Source organism: Dendrobates tinctorius, unplaced genomic scaffold (assembly GCF_039654945.1).
Source record: "Dendrobates tinctorius isolate UK_male_01 unplaced genomic scaffold, ASM3965494v1 ptg000334l, whole genome shotgun sequence".
NCBI lineage: Eukaryota > Metazoa > Chordata > Amphibia > Anura > Dendrobatidae > Dendrobates > Dendrobates tinctorius.
In genome coordinates, this window is record NW_027362000.1 from 1,106,876 (window position 1) to 1,120,527 (window position 13,652).

Genomic DNA, 13,652 nt, shown 5'->3' on the forward strand with positions numbered 1-13,652 from the left:
CTAGCTGCTTTATGACCACAGAGCACATCAACGTTCAACGTGTAGAAGAACCAAGTGTTTGCAAGAGCCAAACGATGCAGAATGGTTAATGAAACCCAATTGCAAAAAGGAGTAAAATATGCATTTAAGTAATAAAAAAGTTAAAAAATCCCAAAAGTGGAGAACCCCTTTAAGTATCGCTCAGCATCCGTTGATGCATGAACATGGCGGGTCCTCCATAGCTAAAGATGCTTTGTAGCTCCTCTAGCCAATACTTGTTCACACTGGAAAAGAAAAATGTCATCTATCGAAGCTTCGAAATTAGAAAGGGCGATATTCTGGAGGCTGTGATGGAGATTAGTGGGCACACATGAGCTTTTAGCCATAAATTCAGGGACCATCGGACCAGGACGGCCTTTGGTGCGGCAAACTATACCTCTCTGACGGCACCTTGGACTCTTCGTGGCTGGAGCTCTGCACATCCCGGTCCCAAGTGTACTGGTTGACTTGGTCTAGAAATTTTTCAGACACTGATCCAAAATACAGATCTGGACGAAGGACTGAGAGGCAGGGGTCCGGCAGGGGAGAAGACCGCTTTATGTACTTCTTTCTCGCCTTTGGGTCCAGGGCATACCAACTCTGTAACAGCTGGGGAACAAAAATGATCATTATTTCTAGGTAAGCCCAAGTCATCAGGCTGGGGACTAAACGGCGACTCTGCTTCGGCGGTACTGACGTCTCCATTCACTTCCCCATAGTATATCGGGGTCTCACCTGAGTAACAGCCTCTTCTCTTCCGTATTCTTGACATCCCCCGGGACACAGCTCTTTAAAAGCCGCCATCTTCTTTTGGGAGTACAATATGAAGGCGCTCAGTCTCTGGGAAGGAGTGGGATGCTTCTCTCTCCACTTACACATAAAACGACTGTAACGATTTGCTTGCTCCGAATCCATTTTACGCAAAACTTCATCCAAGTGTTTGGATTTTTTAATCACCTAATAAAGGAAGATAAATCAGTAAAGAAAATTACCAGGGAGTAACAAAGAATGGAACAGGAAACTGCAATATACCAACCAGCCACCAGGACCGGAGCTTGGGGTGGTCCGGGGTCACATTATGGAAACATCATGATTACCTCCTGTATTATACCCCAGAGCTGCACTCACTATTCTGCTGGTGCAGTCACTGTGTACATACATTACTGATCCGGTGTTACATCCTGTATTATACTCCAGAGCTGCACTCACTATTCTGCTGGTGCAGTCACTGTGTACATACATTACTGATCCTGAGTTACATCCTGTATTATACTCCAGAGCTGCACTCACTATTCTGCTGGTGCAGTCACTGTGTACATACATTACTGATCCTGAGTTACATCCTGCATTATACCCCAGAGCTGCACTCACTATTCTGCTGGTGCAGTCGCTGTGTACATACATTACTGATCCTGACTTACATCCTGCATTATACCCCAGAGCTGCACTCACTATTCTGCTGGTGCAGTCACTGTGTACATACATTACATTACTGATCCTGAGTTACATCCTGTATTATACTCCAGAGCTGCACTCACTATTCTGCTGGTGCAGTCACTGTGTACATACATTACTGATCCTGAGTTACATCCTGCATTATACCCCAGAGCTGCACTCACTATTCTGCTGGTGCAGTCATTGTGTACATACATTACTGATCCTGAGTTACATCCTGTGTTATACTCCAGAGCTGCACTCACTATTCTGCTGGTGCAGTCGCTGTGTACATACATTACTGATCCTGAGTTACATCGTGTATTATACTGCAGAGCTGCACTCACTATTCTGCTGGTGCAGTCATTGTGTACATACATTACTGATCCTGAGTTACATCCTGTGTTATACTCCAGAGCTGCACTCACTATTCTGCTGGTGCAGTCGCTGTGTACATACATTACATTACTGATCCTGGGTTACATCCTGTATTATACTCCAGAGCTGCACTCACTATTCTGCTGGTGCAGTCACTGTGTACATACATTACTGATCCCGAGTTACACCTTGTATTATACCCCAGAGCTGCATTCACTATTCTGCTGGTGCAGTCACTGTGTACATACATTACATTACTGATCCAGGGTTACATCCTGTATTATACTCCAGAGCTGCACTCACTATTCTGCTGGTTCAGTCACTGTGTACATACATTACTGATCCTGAGTTACACCCTGTATTATACCCCAGAGCTGCACTCACTATTCCGCTGGTGCAGTCACTGTGTACATACATTACATTACTGATCCTGAGATACATCCTGTATTATACTCCAGAGCTGCACTCACTATTCTGCTGGTGCAGTCGCTGTGTACATACATTACTGATCCTGAGTTACATCCTGTATTATACTCCAGAGCTGCACTCACTATTCTGCTGGTGCAGTCACTGTGTACATACATTACTGATCCTGAGTTACATCCTGTATTACACTGCAGAGCTGCACTCACTATTCTGCTGGTGCAGTCATTGTATACATACATTACTGATCCTGAGTTACATCCTGTATTATACTCCAGAGCTGCACTCACTATTCTGCTGGTGCAGTCGCTGTGTACATACATTACATTACTGATCCTGGGTTACATCCTGTATTATACTCCAGAGCTGCACTCACTATTCTGCTGGTGCAGTCACTGTGTACATACATTACTGATCCTGAGTTACATCCTGTATTATACTCCAGAGCTGCACTCACTATTCTGCTGGTGCAGTCGCTGTGTACATACATTACATTACTGATCCTGGGTTACATCCTGTATTATACTCCAGAGCTGCACTCACTATTCTGCTGGTGCAGTCACTGTGTACATACATTACTGATCCTGAGTTACATCCTGTATTATACTCCAGAGCTGCACTCACTATTCTGCTGGTGCAGTCACTGTGTACATACATTACTGATCCTGAGTTACATCCTGTATTATACTGCAGAGCTGCACTCACTATTCTGCTGGTGCAGTCATTGTGTACATACATTACTGATCCTGAGTTACATCCTGTATTATACTCCAGAGCTGCACTCACTATTCTGCTGGTGCAGTCGCTGTGTACATACATTACTGATCCTGGGTTACATCCTGTATTATACTCCAGAGCTGCACTCACTATTCTGCTGGTGCAGTCACTGTGTACATACATTACTGATCCTGAGTTACACCCTGTATTATACTCCAGAGCTGCACTCACTATTCTGCTGGTGCAGTCGCTGTGTACATACATTACTGATCCTGAGTTACACCCTGTATTATACCCCAGAGCTGCACTCACTATTCCGCTGGTGCAGTCACTGTGTACATACATTACATTACTGATCCTGAGATACATCCTGTATTATACTCCAGAGCTGCACTCACTATTCTGCTGGTGCAGTCACTCTGTACATACATTACTGATCCTGAGTTACACCCTGTATTATACCCCAGAGCTGCATTCACTATTCTGCTGGTGCAGTCACTGTGTACATACATTACATTACTGATCCTGAGTTACATCCTGTATTATACTCCAGAGCTGCACTCACTATTCTGCTGGTGCAGTCACTGTGTACATACATTACATTACTGATCCTGAGTTACATCCTGTATTATACTCCAGAGCTGCACTCACTATTCTGCTGGTGCAGTCACTGTGTACATACATTACTGATCCTGAGCTACCTCCTGTATTATACCCCAGAGCTGCACTCACTATTCTGCTGGTGCAGTCACTGTGTACATACATTACTGATCCGGAGTTACATCCTGTATTATACTCCAGAGCTGCACTCACTATTCTGCTGGTGCAGTCACTGTGTACATACATTACATTACTGATCCTAAGTTATATCCTGTATTATACCCCAGAGCTGCACTCACTATTCTGCTGGTGCAGTCACTGTGTACATACATTACATTACTGATCCTGAGTTACATCCTGTATTATACCCCAGAGCTGCACTCACTATTCTGCTGGTGCAGTCACCGTGAACATACATTACATTACTGATCCTGAGTTACATCCTGTATTATACCCCAGAGCTGCACTCACTATTCTGCTGGTGCAGTCACTGTGTACATATATTACTGATCCTGAGTTACATCCTGTATTATACTCCAGAGCTGCACTCACTATTCTGCTGGTGCAGTCACCGTGTACATACATTACTGATCCTGAGTTACATCCTGTACTATACCCCAGAGCTGCACTCACTATTCTGCTGGTGCAGTCACTGTGTACATACATTACATTACTGATCCTGAGTTACATCCTGTATTATACTCCAGAGCTGCACTCACTATTCTGCTGGTGCAGTCACCGTGTACATACATTACATTACTGATCCTGAGTTACACCCTGTATTATACCCCAGAGCTGCACTCACTATTCTGCTGGTGCAGTCACTGTGTACATACATTACTGATCCTGTACTGATCCAGAGTTGATCCTATATTACGGTATATACTCCAGAGCAGCACTCATTTCACTGAGTGCATGCAATTAAAAGTCATTAGCCTACTTGTTGATGGTTTCCAGTTAGTGACAGATCATTCCATTATTTCTTATTTTGCACTGTGGCTAGTTGCGTTTAAACTTGCTAGCATTAACAAAGCAGCATGTGAATACATCAAGGATCAGGCTCTTCATCTAAAGTACTTTACTTTCTACTAATGAAAAGTAACCCCCGTTGTACGGTGCAGCGCTCCCGATCACCAAGTATGAATGGGCGATTTAAAGTTAATCTGAGCCATCCCTTTAGGAGCATCGGCCCCTCACAACGGATCACTGATTCCAAAGGTTGTGGACTTCAAAAACTTCATGCTCTGATGACAAACATCACAAGGCCAGAGTGTAAAGATTATTTTATGCCGTCGTGTCAGCTCACAACCTGAATCACTGGAGACCATATGGCATCATGTATACCGTACATCCTGCTTTCTCAATCAGACGTCAATAGCAACGGACAGATAACAGAAAGGTAATCTCTCGCCTCAGCTCAGATGTCTCCTCTTATCTCAGGATGGATTTTTATAAACTGTATGCAAGCTCACAAAGTGCAGGTCTGAACAGGATTCTCATTTAGATACGGGGATACGCCCCCCCCCCCCCCAAAAAAAAAAAAAAAAGAAAGAAAAAAGTCAGGAACATAAAAACTATAATACTGCCCCCTATGTACAAGAATATAACTACTATAATACTGCCCCTGTGTACAAGAGTATAACTACTATAATACTGCTCCCTATGTACAAGAATATAACTACTATAATACTGCCCCCTATGTACAAGAATATAACTACTATAATACTGCTCCTATGTACAAGAATATAATTACTATAATACTGCCCCTATGTACAAGAATATAACTACTATAATACTGCACCTATATACAAGAATATAACTACTATAATACTGCCCCTATATACAAGAATATAACTACTATAATACTGCCCCTATGTACAAGAATATAATTACTATAATACTGCCCCTATGTACAAGAATATAACTACTATAATACTGCCCCTATGTACAAGAATATAATTACTATAATACTGCCCCTATGTACAAGAATATAGCTACTATAATACTGCTCCCTATGTACAAGAACATAATTACTATAATACTGCCCCTATGTACAAGAATATAACTACTATAATACTGCCCACTATGTACAGGAATATAACTACTATAATACTGCTCCTATGTACAAGAATATAACTACTATAATACTGCCCCCTATGTACAAGAACATAATTACTATAATACTGCCCCTATGTACAAGAATATAACTACTATAATACTGCCCACTATGTACAAGAATATAACTACTATAATACTGCTCCTATGTACAAGAATATAGCTACTATAATACTGCTCCCTATGTACAAGAACATAATTACTATAATACTGCCCCTATGTACAAGAATATAACTACTATAATACTGCCCACTATGTACAAGAATATAACTACTATAATACTGCTCCTATGTACAAGAATATAACTACTATAATACTGCTCCATATGTACAAGAACATAATTACTATAATACTGCCCCTATGTACAAGAATATAACTACTATAATACTGCCCACTATGTACAAGAATATAACTACTATAATACTGCTCCTATGTACAAGAATATAGCTACTATAATACTGCTCCCTATGTACAAGAACATAATTACTATAATACTGCCCCTATGTACAAGAATATAACTACTATAATACTGCCCACTATGTACAAGAATATAACTACTATAATACTGCTCCTATGTACAAGAATATAACTACTATAATACTGCCCCTATGTACAAGAATATAACTACTATAATACTGTCCCCTATGTACAAGAATATAACTACTATAATACTGCCCCTATGTACAAGAATATAATTACTATAATACTGCTCCTATGTACAAGAATATAACTACTATAATACTGCCCCTATGTACAAGAATATAACTACTATAATACTGCCCCTATGTACAAGAATATAATTACTATAATACTGCCCCTATGTACAAGAATATAATTACTATAATACTGCCCCTATGTACAAGAATATAGCTACTATAATACTGCCCCTATGTACAAGAATATAATTACTATAATACTGCCCCTATGTACAAGAATATAATTACTATAATACTGCTCCTATGTACAAGAATATAACTACTATAATACTGCCCCTATGTACAAGAATATAATTACTATAATACTGCTCCTATGTACAAGAATATAACTACTATAATACTGCCCCTATGTACAAGAATATAACTACTATAATACTGCCCCTATGTACAAGAATATAATTACTATAATACTGCCCCTATGTACAAGAATATAACTACTATAATACTGCCCCTATGTACAAGAATATAACTACTATAATACTGCCCCTATGTACAAGAATATAACTACTATAATACTGCCCCTATGTACAAGAATATAACTACTATAATACTGCCCCTATGTACAAGAATATAATTACTATAATACTGCCCCTATGTACAAGAATATAACTACTATAATACTGCCCCTATGTACAGGAATATAATTACTATAATACTGCCCCTATGTACAAGAATATAGCTACTATAATACTGCCCCTATGTACAAGACTATAGCTACTATAATACTGCCCCATGTACAAGACTATAGCTACTATAATACTGCTCCCTATGTACAAGAATATAACTACTATAATACTGCTCCCTATGTACAAGAATATAACTACTATAATACTGCTCCTATGTACAAGAATATAACTACTATAATACTGCCCCTATGTACAAGAATATAACTACTGTAATACTGCCCCTATGTACAAGAATATAACTACTATAATACAGCCCCTATGTACAAGAATATAACTACTATAATACTGCCCCTATGTACAAGAATATAACTACTATAATACTGCTCCTATGTACAAGAATATAACTACTATAATACTGCCCCTATGTACAAGAATATAACTACTGTAATACTGCCCCTATGTACAAGAATATAACTACTATAATACTGCCCCCATGTACAAGAATATAACTACTATAATACTGCCCCTATGTACAAGAATATAACTACTATAATACTACCCCTATGTACAAGAATATAACTACTATAATACTGCCCCTATATACAAGATTATAACTACTATAATACTGCCCCTATGTACAAGAATATAACTACTATAATACTGCCCCCTATGTACAAGAATGTAACTACTACTAGATGGTGGCCCGATCCTAACGCATCGGGTATTCTAGAATATGTATGTAGTTTATTTAAAGGGAATCTGTCACCCCATTTTTGGCCTATACGCTGGGGCCACCGCCATCAGGGGCTTATCTACAGCATTCTGTAATGCTGTAGCTAAGCCCCCGATGAAACCTGAAAAATAAGAAAAACACGTTAGATTATACTCACCAGGGGGCGGTAGGTGTCGCGGTCCGGTCCGGCGTAGGATGATGCCCTCCTCCTTGCTTCTCCTTCAGCTCCTGCGCACGCGTACTTTATCTGCCCAGTTGAGGGCGCAGGCGCTGGGAAAGGTAAGAGAAGTCCAGCGCCTGCGCACTGCAGTACTCTGCTTTGCCCTCAAGAGGGCTGATAAAGTACGCCTGCACAGGAGCCAAGGGAGAAGGAGGAGGACATCATCGTATGAAGATCGGAGGCGCCGGACCGAACGCCGGGGTGAGTATAATCTAACTCTTTCTTATAGTTCAGGTTTCATCGGGGGGGAATTCGAACGACGCACGCCAGCGCTACCGTCGGGAGATCTGCAGCCCTAGCCGCTGATCTCCTGACGGTTGCCGCCGGTCATCTCCTGCCGCACAGAGGTCAGTCAGAAGGTGAGAATAATTTTTTTTAATTTTTTTTTTTTTATTCTCACCTCCCGACGGTCCCCCCGATCTCCTCTCCACGCTCCCGGCATCTTCCGGTCCCAGTAATGCTTAGCGCAAGGGACCGGAGCGAGAGCGCGACGTCATCAGTGGTCTTTCGCGCAAAGCATTACTGGGACCGGAAGATGCCGGGCGCGTGGTGAGAGGAGGGAAAGAGTCCGGGGGCCGTCGGAGGGGAGTATATCACTATTTTTTATTTTAATTCTTTTACAGGTTTATGGTACCCAGGGCCTGAAGGACAGTCTCCTCTCCTCCGGACCCTGGGTACCATCCGCACATTGAGCACTGCGCTGGTCATCTCCCGGCTGGATAAGTCTTTACGAGCCTTCCGCATCTTGACACTGAGATTCTTGTCCATTCCTCAAGGCTAAGCTGCTCCAGCTCCTTCAAGTTAGATGGTTTCCTCTGGTGAACAGCAATCTTCTGACCACAGATTCTCAGCAGGATTAAGGTCTGGGCATTGACTAGGCCACTCCAGAACATTGACACGTTTGCCCTTAGACCACTCGAGTGTTGTTGTAGTAGTATGCTTTGGGTCATGGTCTTGTTAGAAGATGAACCTCCGTCCCAGTCTCAAATCACCGTTGCTGAAGAATTTCCCTGTATTTCGCACCATCCAGTCCGTTGTTAGGCAATCCATGCATGCGTTGCGGCTGCCGAACAGCCGGGAGACGTGCAGCTGCAGGGACTCAAACATATTATTCGAGTCTGCATTAGACACTCTGTTAGCACCCGAGCATGCTCAGATATCACCTTATCCCAGCACGTTCCCTCATCTTGAATACTGATCTTGGGGGCGCTCCTGGTGGCAGGGGTCTAGAGGGGACTCGCTGCACCTGTTTCTATTGCAAACAAATTAGAGAGTTCACCATTGCCAAATGTAGAAATCATCCGGCTCTCATAGGAATCCACAGGAGCAATCCCCTCCGCTCTCTCCGGGACACCAACAATGCGAATATTATTGGACTGAAGCCTATTTTCGAGGTCATCAGTTTTGTTCAGCACGGTGATGACGGCTTTCTTAACTCCATTGGATAATGATGGCGGAATATCCTCCACTTTTTGCATATGTTGTCTGATGCAGGACACGTCCATCTTTAGAGAGCCGATTTATGTCTGTTAGAGCAGGGCAGCAATGTGACACAGCCTGAAGCACAGCGTTGGATCTGCGGCCCCCTTCACAGTGTCCAGGGAACTTGTAATATCCTCAGTGTGAGCAAGCGGAGTATTGGGGAGGAGGGTGGCGCCCAGCAGCACGTCCCCACTCTGATCCTGTGACCTACCGGCAGAGTAAGGTTTTAGTCCCAGATTCAGCATGCTCCCTCTGGTCTTGGGCGTCCTGGCATACGACTCCAGATGCACACCCTGCTCCATGCCTGTCATCACTGTGGCAGGTCCAGCCGAGGCGCCATCTTGGCTTGATGCCTCTGTCTGGATCGCATCTTGTTTTAGCTTCCTGTCCTGCCTCGTCATGCTGGTCTGATCCCCTCCAGCTCCATACACACAGCGGTCTCTCTCTCATCAGTTCACGTCAGTCAAGAGGGTCTAAATCCCCCAGTAAGCAGGATTACTTACAGGACATTGATGGAAATGTTTACTGTGCGACCTGCTACATGTCCAGCCAGGCCAAGCCGCCCGCTGCCTCTATGATTAATGCCTTCCTTGCCAGGGCTGAGAATTTTGAAGGGCTGACTTATACTTACAAACTTTGAGCCAGACTTGTTTGGAGATCTCCTCCTCAGTCTTTGTGGTGTCTGGAGATCTCCACAGTCTTCGTGGTGTCCGGAGATCTCCTCCTCAGTCTTCGTGGTGTCTGGAGAGCTCTCCTCAGTCTTCGTGGTGTCTGGAGAGCTCCTCCTCAGTCTTCGTGGTGTCCGGAGAGCTCCTCCTCAGTCTTCGTGGTGTCCGGAGATCTCCTCCTCAGTCTTCGTGGTGTCCGGAGATCTCCTCCTCAGTCTTCGTGTTGTCTGGAGATTTCCTCCTCAGTCTTAGTGGTGTCCGGAGAGCTCCTCCTCAGTCTTCGTGGTTTCCGGAGAGCTCCTCAGTCTTCGTGGTTTCCGGAGAGCTCCTCAGTCTTCGTGGTTTCCGGAGAGCTCCTCAGTCTTCGTGCTGTCTGGAGAGCGCCTCATCAGTCTTCGTGTTGTCTGGAGATTTCCTCCTCAGTCTTAGTGGTGTCCGGAGAGCTCCTCTTCAGTCTTCGTGGTGTCTGGAGAGCTCCTCCTCAGTCTTCGTGGTGTCTGGAGAGCTCCTCCTCAGTCTTCGTGGTGTCTGGAGAGCTCCTCCTCAGTCTTCGTGGTGTCTGGAGAGCTCCTCCTCAGTCTTCGTGGTGTCTGGAGAGCTCCTCCTCAGGCTTCGTGGTGTCTGGAGAGCTCCTCCTCAGTCTTCATGGTGTCTGGAGATTTCCTCCTCAGTCTTCGTGTTGACTGGAGATCTCCTCCTCAGTCTTCGTGTTGACTGGAGATCTCCTCCTCAGTCTTCGTGGTGTCTGGAGAGCTCCTCCTCAGTCTTCGTGGTGTCTGGAGAGCTCCTCCTCAGTCTTCATGGTGTCTGGAGATTTCCTCCTCAGTCTTCATGGTGTCTGGAGAGCTCCTCCTCAGTCTTCGTGTTGACTGGAGATCTCCTCCTCAGTCTTCATGGTGTCTGGAGAGCTCCTCCTCAGTCTTCGTGTTGACTGGAGATCTCCTCCTCAGTCTTCGTGGTGTCTGGAGAGCTCCTCCTCAGTCTTCATGGTGTCTGGAGATTTCCTCCTCAGTCTTCGTGGTGTCTGGAGAGCTCCTCCTCAGTCTTTGTGGTGTCTGGAGATTTCCTCCTCAGTCTTCATGGTGTCTGGAGAGCTCCTCCTCAGTCTTCGTGTTGACTGGAGATCTCCTCCTCTGTCTTTGTGGTGTTTGGTCAGTGGTACCTCTTATTAATGGTGTTGCAGCCTCTGTGGCCTTTCAGAAAAGGTTAAGTGTATATACTGACAGACTTGGATTACACACAGGCGGACGTCCTGTCACTAAAAATATGACTTATGAAGGTAATTGCTAGCACCAGAAATTATTAGGGGAAAATGGGGTAAATACATCTGCACATGCCAATTTTTATCTATTTGCACCCATATATTTAATTTATGCCTATATTTCTCACTTCACCAGCTTAGACTATTTAGTGCTGATGAATCACACATAAATTGGATTAGGTTGTATGTAACAAAATAGGTAAAAGGCCAAGGGGGGTGAATACTTTTGTAAGCCACTGTATACTGGGGGGAGTAGGGGGGGAAACTGCACTGATTCACACACTGATACATTCTCCCAGAAGAACTCACGGAAAAGAAAAAAATAATTCAATAATTTTATCTACAGATGTAAAAATCCGCACCAGGAACGGCAGCGGGACAAACCTCATAGTTCTCTGCAATGAACGGAAACTGCTTCGGCTGCAAAAACTGCGTCTTGGGAACGTCCAGTCCGTCCTCACCGTACAGGAACTGCACCACGCTGCCATCGCTGTCCCGCACCGTCAGGTCATACTGGACCACCAGCCCCTCAAGATGCTTAATGACGCACCTGGAAAAAAAGGAGAATGAATGAATATTATATATTTATACACACACATATATAAAAGAAAAACACTACAAATATAATATATAACAAAAAGAAAAAAAAAAAATAACGCTAACCTTTGAAGATAGCCGGAACGACTCGTCTTCACGGCAGTGTCCACCAGACCTTCTCTCCCAGCCATACAGTGAAAGTAAAACTCCTAAGGAACAGCAAAAAAAAAAAAAAAAAAATTTAAAAATTATATGTGTATATATATTTCATAAAAACACTTTTTTTTGTTTGTTTTTCACTCTATAAAAGTAAAATAAACAGAATCTTTAAAATAATAATCTTTAAAAAAAAAAAAAAAAAAAAAAAGAATGTGCTCCACTCCAAAATTGTTCTTTGGGTTTTGACTTTACTGTATGTGCGGTAACAGGATTCTCCAGATCAGAACGATCCCACACATACCGGACCTGTAGAGGGTTTTTATTATTATTATTTTAGTAGCTTAAAAAATTCCAAATTTGTAAGAAAAGAAAAGAAAAAAAACAAAAAAAAAAAAAACTTGTTTTGTCAATTTATTTTTTTTTTTAAATTTTCCCGTAGTTGCGTGATGTCTTTAGAGAGGACCAAGATGGTGGAGGAGGGGGGGGCTCTATACTCTTGCACCATGAGATAACATCCTATGTCGGGACAGGATTAAAAGGGATTCTCCCATTAAATATGTTGTGGGGGAAGTGATGAATGTCAGAGCCCCGACAAGTATGAGAATGGGAAGAAGGGGTTTCATAGTCCCCTGTGTGGAGTGTGTGCATGGCCTATAAGTCTCCTTACACTGTCACTCTCCACAAGGAGAAACGTTACCCCTTAGATCCCTGTGCTGGCTATTCCGCTACCGACCATTGCCTCATACGGGGGACTTTATTGAGAGTGTGGGGGTCCCAGTAGTCAGACCTACAGCCAAGATTGTATTAATCACTGATAAATAAATGTATTTACCAGAACAACCCCAGTAAAGAGATCATATGAGATTTTCAGAAACATCACAACCCCTCCACAAGTGTAAGAATGGGGGGAGAAGGGGTTTCCAAAGTCTCCTGTGTGGAGTGTGTGCATGGCCTATAGGTCTCCTTACATGGTCACGCTCCACAAGGAGTACCGTTACCCCTTAGATCCCTGCACTTGCATGATCATTGTTCCGGTCATGTCTATGGAATTGACGGTTCCGCTACTGACCACCCCTTCTTTCACACAGGGGATTTTGGGACTCCCTTTTTAAAAATAAATTGTGGGGGGGGGGTTCCTAGAAGTCAGACCTTCAAAAACACATTTATCCATCAGTGATAGATATAAAAATTGAGACTTAAAAATTGAGACACCATCTCTGTAAAGAGGTTGAATGAAACTTGCAGTAACAGCACCCCCCATCTAAGTGGTCGGAGTCTGCTACTGCAGCTCCTTATCCACACGACTCATGACTGTCCGTGGACTGGTGTGGCGCTACTACTGAAGAAAAAAAAAAAAGAAAAAAAAAAAACCCCACTAGTCTCAATTACTTTAAATTAGAAAAAAGACATGAAGGTAAACCCTTACTCTCCCTTTATGACCTTGCACACAGCTTTGTGAACTCGGTGCCTCCGCCGCCCATCAATTAAACAGGGATGACTATATGGCGGTAATATTCATCTAGGCACCATAAAATCAGCGCTCCTCACTAACGAGCGCCCTTGTC

The 13,652-nt window shown here is 43.2% G+C and overlaps 1 protein-coding gene and 1 long non-coding RNA gene across 2 annotated transcripts in view; one reads left to right on the top strand and one right to left on the bottom strand.

Annotated features, from left to right (window-relative positions):
• Positions 1-13,652, bottom strand: part of POLR1A (RNA polymerase I subunit A) — a 92,116-nt gene that overhangs the window by 37,373 nt on the left and 41,091 nt on the right. Inside the window, exons 21-24 of the mRNA XM_073562067.1 lie at positions 12,055-12,137; positions 11,776-11,941; positions 754-975; positions 416-627 (exon numbers count right to left, since the gene is read on the bottom strand). Of these exons, the coding sequence (XP_073418168.1) occupies positions 416-627; positions 754-975; positions 11,776-11,941; positions 12,055-12,137 (683 nt within the window). The remainder of the gene's footprint in view (positions 1-415; positions 628-753; positions 976-11,775; positions 11,942-12,054; positions 12,138-13,652) is intronic.
• Positions 4,842-11,899, top strand: LOC141074823 (uncharacterized). The gene is made up of 2 exons (XR_012227214.1): positions 4,842-4,969; positions 11,738-11,899. It is a non-coding gene; the product is annotated as an uncharacterized lncRNA (long non-coding RNA).